The following is a 10,476-nucleotide window of genomic DNA, read 5'->3' on the forward strand; positions in this document are numbered from 1 at the left end:
GAGCGGAAGAGTACAGAAATGGCCATTTATAAACATCAACTCACTTCATGTAGTATTTTTAGATGCATGTCAGGCAAAGGATTTCAATGGCTGCCAGTATTAGAATGTGAATAACCACATCAGTACTTCAGCTAAAATTCCTGTATTAAATCCAAAAGCCAATAGCTGTTGTGCAGTTATTTCAATACCTACTACACATTAGGTAGAAATGTTACAATATTTATTAAAGATCACATTCACAGAGTATTTCCAGTTACAAGCATTTGTATTTTGCTTCTTCAGGAGGTAATACAGGCCAAAAAAATGGAGTTTATGGGAATGACCAAGCTGATGAAATACTTATAAATAATGTGTTTCTTGCTCCATTTTATCCCTCTAGATTTCTCATTACATTATCATCTGAGTGCCAGAAACTAATCAGACCTAGCCCAAAACTTCCACACATACCAATCTTGTTGTTCCCAGTACACACAACCTTCTTCTTACTTTCTTTATTCTTGGTGGTGTCCTTCTATATGCCCCAGAGTCAACATTTGGCTTACCAGTTTCCTTGCTATTGTTGCTATTGTTTTGCTTTTTCACCTTCCTTTTCTTCTGTACTAGCATAGTGATGACTTATTAGTTTTCATAATAGAGGACTTATTTCTCAGACTTCATCCTACGAATGCTAGCATTTTCACTATCTGTCTGTCTCTCTGGTTAAACTTTGGCTTCCTGAAAGACTGCCGTGCTTGTACCTGATGTGATAAAACATGCCATCATCTGTTGCATAATTATAGTATGTTTCATAATGCCTACAGTCAGAACCAGAGCATTTTATAGTGATGGGTAGGAGGTGAGGCATCAAGATTCCCAGGCTCTGTTTCCAACTCTGCCATAGTCTTCCTGAGTAAGCTAAGACACTTTTCAGTGCCTGATCTACTTGCCTGCAAAATGGAAGGAGTACTAGCTATTGTAAGTAGTAACTAGTTAACATTTGTAAATGCTCTCAGATCCTTGTTTGAAAGATGATAAGGATGAACAAAGTATTATAGTTATTATTAAATAAATTGCCAAAAGAACAAAGAAACACTTCTATTAGTATGCTTGTACAATGCAGTTGGATTGAACCAGACATGGATTGATCAGATACTCAAGTCAAATGCCAGTTTCTAAATCTTAGGTCAGTATACCATGCCTACTAGTGGATTTCCTCTACCATGTGGACTCATAACTTCTGTACTGCACTGTACTTCTTTCCACAGTGGAAATAGGCCTTCAACCTGAATAGGTATTCTGTTCTTATGGTAGATCTCTGTTTAAATAACCAAATCCCAGTTTTTCATTTTTTGCCTGTATTGCCTCCTAAAGAAGCGAAGTACAAAATAAGAGTGTAATGCCTGAAAGAGCACAAAAAACGCACAAAAAAAGGTTTAAGCCAGCAAAGAACTATTATCTGGGCTAATATAGTACGTGTTGAAGTTCATGGGAGTCTTTCTGTTACCTTTAAAGACTGCTCAGTTGAGCCTGTATAGCCTGATCCAAAACCTGATAAAATCACTGGAAAGACTCCGACTGATTTCAGTGGCCTGTGATCAGACCCATATTGCAGACTGGAACTGATGGAAAAACTACTTCTGGGCTGTCAGACAGATTTCATTCCCCTGAAAGTCAATTGCAAAACTCCTCTTGACTCACATCATGCAGGATGAGGCCCTCTTAGCCAAGCTAATCAAACACCAAGTACACAGCCTGAAAATTATTTAACCTTAGAAATAACAGCCTGCGAACAATGGACTTTTTCAACTAACCTTCAAATTAGGAAATGGGAGTTTTAGTTTGTAATAAAGTCAGATCATAGATGTGAACTGTGTTTTATCTGTAGGTGCAGACACCAAGTTCTTTGCACAATGAGCAGCCAGATTCTTTGCTCCTGCCCTCCTACTCGCAACAACAGAGTAGCATGGGATATCATCAGACTCAGTCCCAGCAGCCACCGCAGCAACAGCTTGCCCCCAGACGAACCAATAGCTTGTCAGACTCATCAAATTTACCACAGCCACTACGATAAGAGTCCCACCAGCACAATCAGTGCACAATTAGCTTTAACCAATGGGTGCATGGGATGGGAGAAGAAATGATGTTGTATGGATGGATTTGGCTTTTGCACAAGCATTTCCAAGTTCCATGATAGAAGCCGACCACCGAGTGCCAGCTGCAGCAGACAGTGCAATAGGAATGGTGCAGGATTCTGTTTGCACTCTTTCATTAATCTGCTATGTGCTTTCATATGAACTGAGGAAAAATAAAGTGAACGCTGTCCTGTGCAAACTCCCTCGCTCTTCAGTGTGTATCAGGAGAAGATTCTTTGCGGAAGAGCATTGTGAAAGCACATTGCTGGCTCCAAAAAACTGTGGACAGACACCTGAGGTACTTGGCATTCAGTTGAAACCAATTCTTCTTTTGCATATGAAAAGCACTGGGTCAAAGGTCTATTGAGGAGAGAACAAGAGATTATTTTTATTATGATTATTATTATTTTGCACAACTGCACACAAAACATAACCTAGGCACTTTCTGTAAAGAGAAGTTTGTTTCCTTATTCTGGTGGCCAAACTAGCACATCCAACGGAGCGGATAGCCCGGTCATTGTTAAAAGATACTCTACAATCCATCCCCCTTGACTTATACCCTGAAACCTAAAAGTATTAAGCAGTTTACCTTCCCTACTCTTTATAATGAGAAATAAAAAACACTGGACTGTTTCCTATTAACTTTGAGAATGGTGACTGCAAAGGAGATGTTAAAATATAAGCACAATCATACAGCACAGTTCCCGAATTCTAGTCAGGCTTTTGATCGTATGCAGTGGGGCCCCTCTGCAAATGAAACAGCCCGTTCACAGCAAGGATCTGAGGAATATGCACTGTGTTTTGGCCCATTGACTGGGGATGCTGCAAACTATTACATATCTCTTTCATGATAACAATTCGGATTGAATTTTCCTTTGAAAAAAATGCACTTTTCGCTTTTTTGTATGTTTTATGTTGATATGTTTCTAAGAAAGATTTTATGTAATTATTAAATAAAAGTAGTGTATTGTACAGCTGTTGTAATAATGACCTATTTCTATATAAAATAAAATTATATGGAATTATGTGGAAATTATTTTGTATATGAAATATCAACTCATTTCACAAGTATAAAGGTTTTGCTTTGTGCTTCTTTTGAGTGGATATTTTGAATAAATTAATGAATCAGTAACATTTTTGTGGAAGGCGCTTATGCTGTATACATCTCCATATCCATTTTTTTTTCATTTAGTAATACACATTTGCATTTAGCTCAAAAGTAATATAAAATAGCTGAAAGGCTTTAGTGCAGAATTTACGCATGTTTTCCTATAGCTGTTCAACTCTGTGATTCAGTTTAGGCTTGAAATTCTTGCTGTAGCCTTGCAAGGTGCTTGATGTTGAATTAACAAGAAAAAAAAAACGACTCTATCAGATCTTTGTTTCACCATAGACAACCAGAATAATACTGCTTAGGGAAGCTACAAAGGATAACAACAGTACATGGTACTCAGAGGAACTGGTTCCAAATCAGGAAACAGCATTTCACTTAAAGGTCTCAAGGGACTGTGGGCTCGTTAGGTGGTTACTGTAGAGCAGGTAACGAACACAAGACTGGAGAGCAGATGGGAGATAACGTCTACCTTTTCTCATCAAATCAAATCAGTCCGAGGCCGCTGCAACTGTTGGGGCACCTTAGATGCTGTGCATCATCAGTGATTCTTCAGGCAAAGTGACCTGGTAGCGCCCATCCCCTCTCCAGGTATGGATGGCTGTTGGCTTACAGTGAGCTCATCTGCCCTTTGACAGGTCTTGCTTTTAGTCCTGCTGGGTCCCCACACACCCTACTTACCCAGGCTAGCCCAAGGTGGGGGCTCCAGTTTAGTCACCAACAACCCAACCATGGCACAGGCTGTACTGATTTACATGGTACCAGATAACAAAAAGAGAGGCTTGGCGTGACAGTGCCCTTTCTCATACTCTGTCCCATTTCTCCAGGTGCTAACTAGACTATTTTGGGTGGCCACAATGCACTCTCTGTCATGGACTTATGCTATGCCAGGTCACCATTGTAGGCTGTCATGCTGTACTACTGGATGATAATAGAGACATCTCTCCTACTGCTCTTGATTCCTGGAAGCAGGAAGAGTAATAAAAGGAGCAATTGCACCCAAACACTTCTGGAAGCAGGAAGAGTAATGGAAGGAGCAATCACCTGACCATGAAGTAAAGCTAACACATCCCTTTTGTATAAGAGTACTAAATTAGCCATGTTTTGAAAGGGAAAAGGGTCACTCTTCCACTGCCCTGCTCTTGCCTGGGTTGCTGCTATAAGCTGGGCACGTCCCTCCATTTGTCAGTCTCAGCTGTAAAACCACTGCTGGAGCCTGCACCCTCCAGAATAACTGTGTGTGTGTGGGAGGCGGCAGCTGAGTGGAGCCAGGCCGGGTCAAGCCCCGCCCAGGCCCCCACTTCGCCCAGCCCCCCAGGGAGCCGCGTGAACAGGCTGCACAAACAGGCTCGCTTCTCTGCCGGCGCGTGAGTTAGCGCAGAGTTCGCACGGGAGGGCGTGCGGAAGGGCGCCAGACCCTGCCTGCGCACCCCCCAGGGTAGACAGCCCCAGCTGTAGCCAGCCTACCAGAGGCATGACACGGATGGGCACGCGCCGCACCCCGAGGGTCCCCTCGGGCTCCGCGGCCCCCCCCCGGCACCTCAGAGACGGCCACCCAGACGGAGCCCCTGGTTCCGGGCTCCACGCAGACAGAGCCCCTGGCTGTCAGCTGCGGGGGCTGCCTGTCCCTTTTTCAGGCTCTGGGGCCTGGGAGCATGGCGACCTCCCCTTGCGGGGTCTGCTCCCTTTTGGGGTCTCTGGCACGCCAGCTGGAGGAGCTCCAGGCCACAGTCCACAGACTGCGTGCCATCAGGGACTGCGAGCAGGAGATAGACTCCTACTGCCAGGCCCTTCTCCCCCGGGAGGCAGAGGGTAGATCACAGTCTCCCTCCAGGCCAGAGGAGGACTCTGGGACCTCCTGCTGTGTCCAGCCAGGGGCATGGACCAAGGTGGTCAAGGGCCCTAAGGCCTGCCGCACCAAGGCCCCACCCCCGCCACAACTGAGCAACAGGTACGCACCTCTTGCTGCCCCAGCAGAGCCTGCTGAGTTGCCGGCCCCCACAGGCAACATGGGCCCAACTGCAACTCCCGCCCCTGCTCTCCCCAAGACAAAACGTAAGGTGTTTGTTGTGGGAGACTCCCTCCTGAGGGGGACGGAGGGGCCAATCTGCCACCCCGACCCCTTAGCCCGGCAAGTCTGCTGTTTCCCAGGGGCCCGCATCCAGGACATTGCGGAGAGGATCCCCGAGCTCCTCAAACCCACAGACCGCTATCCCATGCTCCTTATTCATGTGGGCACCAATGACACGGCTCGGAGCACTCCCAGCCAGGTCATGAGGCGCTACAGGGATTTGGGAGCGGGGCTTAAGGGTCTGGGGGCACAGGTGGTGTTCTCGTCGATCCTCCCAGTCTCAGGCTATGGGCTGAGAAGGGACAGGAGGATCTATGTGGTCAACCAAAGACTGCGGCACTGGTGTCATCAGGAAGGCTTTGGCTTTCATGACCACAGCCCGCTCTTTGGCGAGAGAGGCAGCGAGCTGCTGGGAAGAGATGGTCTCCACCTCTCTCCCCTAGGGAGGAGGCTCTTCTCAGCCAGACTGGCTGACCTGCTCCACCGGGCTTTAAACTAAGCCCGCTGGGGGACGGGGGCACGACCGCCACTGCTGGCCCGCTGAGCAAATCTTGCAAAGCCAGCAGATCATGGCACTCAAGGGAGCCCGCCCCAGCCCCAGCCCTGGTAAAATCTGTGGGCAAGGAAGGAGCCCCCCAGGGGGCGCTTGCCTGCCTGTACACAAATGCCAGGAGCTTGGGGAATAAGCAGGAGGAGCTCATCCTCCTGCTCAGTGCAAACAATTACGATGTCATAGGGATCACGGAGACCTGGTGGGACTCCACCCATGACTGGACCACGGGGATAGATGGCTATACCCTGTACAGGAGGGATCGTGTAGAGAAAAGGGGCGGGGGCGTAGCTCTCTATGTTAAGGAAAGCTACGCGTCCCTGCAAGCCAATATTGGCGACCAGGGTGGACGGCTGGAGACCCTCTGGGTTAAAATCCGTGGGGAACACGGCACAGGGGACACAATGGTGGGAGTCTATTACAGACCTCCTACCCAAAGTCCTGAGCTAGACCAGGAGTTTGTCCAGGAACTGGCTGAGGCAGCTTGCTCCAGGACCATGGTTGTCATGGGTGACTTCAATTACCCAGACATCTCGTGGGAGGATCGCTCAGCAAAATCTGAGCGGTCGCAAAGCTTCCTCTCGTGCGTGGATGACCTCTACCTGACTCAAGAAGTCTATGGGCCAACGAGAGGCAAAGCGCTGCTCGACCTGGTGCTGGCTACTGGGGAGGACCTAGTCGGCGACCTAGTGATCGATGGGAAGCTGGGTGACAGCGACCACGAGCTGATCACCTTCACCATCCGCCGAAAAGCTGGCAAGTCGGTCAGCAACACGCAAGTCCTTGACTTCAGGAAAGCCGACTTTGACAAGCTCAGGAGGCTTGTCAGTGAGGCCCTAAGGGACTGTGACCGCAGGGAGAGGGGAGTTCAAGAAGAGTGGTTGCTCCTCAAGGGAGCGATCCTCAGTGCACAAACTAAGTCTATTCCATCTCGGAGGAAAGGCAGCAAGAGGGCACAGCAACCCCCCTGGCTCTCCAGGGACCTAGCAGACCTCCTGAGGCTAAAAAGAAAGGCCTACAAAGGATGGAGGATGGGAGTCACCTCCAAGGAGGATTATTCTGCACTGGTCCGGTCCTGTAGGGAGCAGACCAGGAAAGCCAAGGCTGCAACTGAACTCCAGCTAGCTTTGAGCATCAAGGACAATAAAAAGTCCTTTTTCAGATATGTGGGGAGCCGGAGGAAAAGCAGGGGCAACGTTGGACCCCTGCTGAACCAGATGGGGCAACTGACAACTGACGCCCAGGAAAAAGCCAACCTATTAAATAGGTACTTTGCGTCGGTCTTTCATCAGCCCCATGGGACGCCCGTGCCTGCTACAGGGCCGGGAAGTCCGGGTGAGGGTGATCCCCTGCCCTCCATTAATGCTGACTTTGTGAAGGAACATCCTGAGAAGCTGGATACCTTCAAGTCAGCCGGCCCTGACAATCTTCACCCCAGGGTACTCAAGGAGCTGGCGAGCATCATAGCCCAGCCTCTAGCGTGGATCTTTGAAAACTCTTGGCGCTCTGGTGTAGTGCCCGAAGACTGGAAGAAGGCCAACGTGGTGCCTATCTTCAAGAAAGGGAGGAAAGTGGATCCGGCTAACTATAGGCCCATCAGCCTGACTTCTATCCCGGGGAAGATCTTAGAAAAGTTTATTAAGGAGGCCATCCTTAATGGACTGGCCGACGCCAACATCTTAAGGGACAGCCAGCACGGGTTTGTTGCGGGTAGGTCTTGCTTGACCAATCTCATTTCCTTCTATGACCAGGTGACCTATCACCTGGACAAGGGAGATGAGATTGATGTCATATATCCTGACTTCAAAAAAGCCTTCGATCTGGTGTCCCATGATCGTCTCTTGGAGAAACTGGCCAATTGTCGCCTTGGGTCCCCCACGATCCACTGGCTGGAAAATTGGCTCCGGGGTCGGACCCAGAGGGTAGTAATTGATGGAAGTCACTCATCGTGGTGTCCTGTGACCAGTGGGGTCCCCCAGGGCTCTGTCCTTGGACCCATACTGTTCAACATCTTCATTAACGATGTGGACACTGGAGTCAGAAGCGGACTGGCCAAGTTCGCCGATGACACCAAACTTTGGGGCAAAGCATCCACGCCAGAAGACAGGCGGGTGATCCAGGCTGACCTGGACAGGCTCAGCAAGTGGGCGGATGAGAATCTGATGGTGTTCAACGCCGATAAATGCAAGGTTCTCCACCTTGGGAAGAAAAACCCGCAGCATCCTTATAGGCTCGGCAGTGCTATGTTGGTTAGCACTATGGAAGAAAGAGACTTGGGGGTCATCATTGACCACAAGATGAACATGAGCCTGCAATGCGATGCTGCGGCTAGTAAAGCGACCAAAACGCTGGCTTGCATCCATAGATGCTTCTCAAGCAAATCCCGGGACATCATTCTCCCCCTGTACTCGGCCTTAGTGAGGCCGCAGCTGGAGTACTGTGTCCAGTTTTGGGCTCCACAATTCAAAAAGGATGTGGAGAAGCTTGAGAGAGTCCAGAGAAGAGCCACGCGCATGATCAGGGGTCAGGGAAGCAGACCCTACGATGACAGGCTGAGAGCCCTGGGGCTCTTTAGCCTGGAAAAGCGCAGGCTCAGGGGTGATCTGATGGCCACCTACAAGTTTATCAGGGGTGACCACCAGTATCTAGGGGAACGTTTGTTCACCAGAGCGCCCCAAGGGATGACGAGGACGAATGGTCACAAACTACTACAAGATCGTTTCAGGCTGGACATAAGGAAGAATTTCTTTACTGTCCGAGCCCCCCAAGGTCTGGAACAGCCTGCCGCCGGAGGTTGTTCAAGCGCCTTCATTGAACACCTTCAAGATGAAACTGGATGCTTATCTTGCTGGGATCCTATGACCCCAGCTGACGTCCTGCCCTTTGGGCGGGGGGCTGGACTCGATGATCTTCCGAGGTCCCTTCCAGCCCTAATGTCTATGAAATCTATGAAATCTATGAAACTGGCTGCAGAGGGAAGACATTACATGTGGCCTGGGCTTGTGGGTGACCTGGTTTCAGAGTCCCCACTAAATCAGGCAGAGGTGTTTCCTATATCCTGGGTGAGTGCCCTAACTTAGCAGGTGTTGGTTGTAGCGGTGTTGGTCTAAGAATACAGGCAGACAAGGTTCTTTGGGTAAATGTGATATCTTTTATTAGACCAACTAAATAGTTGGAAAATTTGTTTTTTGCAAGCTTTCAGCTACAAACACCCTTCTTCAGGCAGAGGGAAAGTCTACAGTCCCTCTATACTACTGTAGACTCTCCCTCTGCCTGAAGAAGGGCATTTGTGCCCATGCCTGAAAGCTTGCAAAGAACAATTTTTCCAACTATTTAGTTGATTTAATAAATATATCACATTTACCCAAAGAACCTTGGCTGACTTAGCAGTGCTGAGGTGATGCTCTAGCCTGGCTTGTCCGGGATATTTGAGAGGCACCAGTTTTTTTTGAGTAAGATGTTTCATTGAACCCAAGTCTGCATGGGTAGGACAGACTCAGACCAGTTTTGGGGTATTGAATAGGGTTACCATGTATCTGGGTTTTCCCAGGCATGTCCTCTTTTTGAGTCCTCCTATCTATGTCTGGGCAGGTTTTTCAAATCTGAGCAAATGTCCGGGTTTTTGCTTTGCTCCAGTGATGGGAGCAGGGGGAGAGATGATGGTAGGCAGGGAGCTGCAGGCAGGCAAGTGCGCCTGCACTCACCCTGGGAGCTGCAGGCAGGTAGGTCTGGGTTGGGGTGCTGGGGATGTGGCAGGGCAGGGGGCAGAGTTGCCTCCCCCTCCAGTGGGGGAAAGGGATGGGTGCCTTTTGAGGGCTGTGGCAGGGCCAGCAGTACAGGGGCAGTGCCCGTGCTTGTAGGGGCAGAGTAACCCAGGAGACGCTGCAGGGGAGCAGGGGGAGGTGGGCTGTGGCCAGGCTTCCCGCCATGATGCAGCAGCCCCAGCCCAGGGCAAAGGGTGTCACAAGCCTCCCTTCCTCTTCCCTTCAGCCTGCACCAGGGCCGGACTTGATCCAAGGCAGTGTACCAGGATGGGGCCCATGGGTCAGAAGGGGCAGTGGCAGGGCTGGGGGGAAGCAGGGGGCTGCAGGTTGGGAGTGAAGGGAACCAGTATGACCCAGGGGGCGGGGTACTGTGCTTTGGGAGTGAGGGGCACTGGCAAGGCTGGGCTGTGTTGGACAGGAGTGGGGCACAGCAGCAGGGCTGGGGGGCGTGGCTTGGGAGTGAGGGGCAACAGAATGGGCAGAAGCATGCACATATCCATATCATTTCCCGCCGTCAAAGCCCCAGCCCAGGGCGAAGGGTGTCACAAGCCTTCCCCCCAGTCATATCCCCCCCTCCCCCACGCGCGACAAAGTCCTCTTTTTTTTTTTTGGAACTGAAAATATGGTAACCCTCGCAGTGCCCTGCCCTTCCCAGTCCTGCTCTTTAACTGTTTTGTGCCCCCTGGAAGTTTAATAGCGGCCTAGAGCTGATAAATGCCAAGACAAACAGCTGCCATAACCCCAAGCCTGCAGCTCAGCACGCAATAACCCCAGCCTCCATCCCTGAGCAGCGAAACTGCAGGCTGCACGCGTCGCTCCACGAGCCGCCCCTACCAGGGCCCGGGTAACAGCTCGTGCCACCCCGCCCC

General features: G+C 49.8%; 1 protein-coding gene across 2 annotated transcripts in view; it reads left to right on the forward strand.

The window, feature by feature from the left end:
• NPAS2 (neuronal PAS domain protein 2) overlaps positions 1–3,147 on the forward strand; it is a 165,877-nt gene extending 162,730 nt beyond the window's left edge. For both annotated transcript variants that reach the window (XM_059721006.1, XM_014600315.3), the window contains one exon: positions 1,865–3,147. In XM_059721006.1, the coding sequence (XP_059576989.1) occupies positions 1,865–2,050 (186 nt within the window). In that variant the 3' untranslated portion in view covers positions 2,051–3,147. The remainder of the gene's footprint in view (positions 1–1,864) is intronic.
• Positions 3,148–10,476: the final 7,329 nt, after the last annotated feature.

This window comes from Alligator mississippiensis, chromosome 1, assembly GCF_030867095.1.
Source record: "Alligator mississippiensis isolate rAllMis1 chromosome 1, rAllMis1, whole genome shotgun sequence".
Classification (NCBI taxonomy): Eukaryota; Metazoa; Chordata; order Crocodylia; family Alligatoridae; genus Alligator; species Alligator mississippiensis.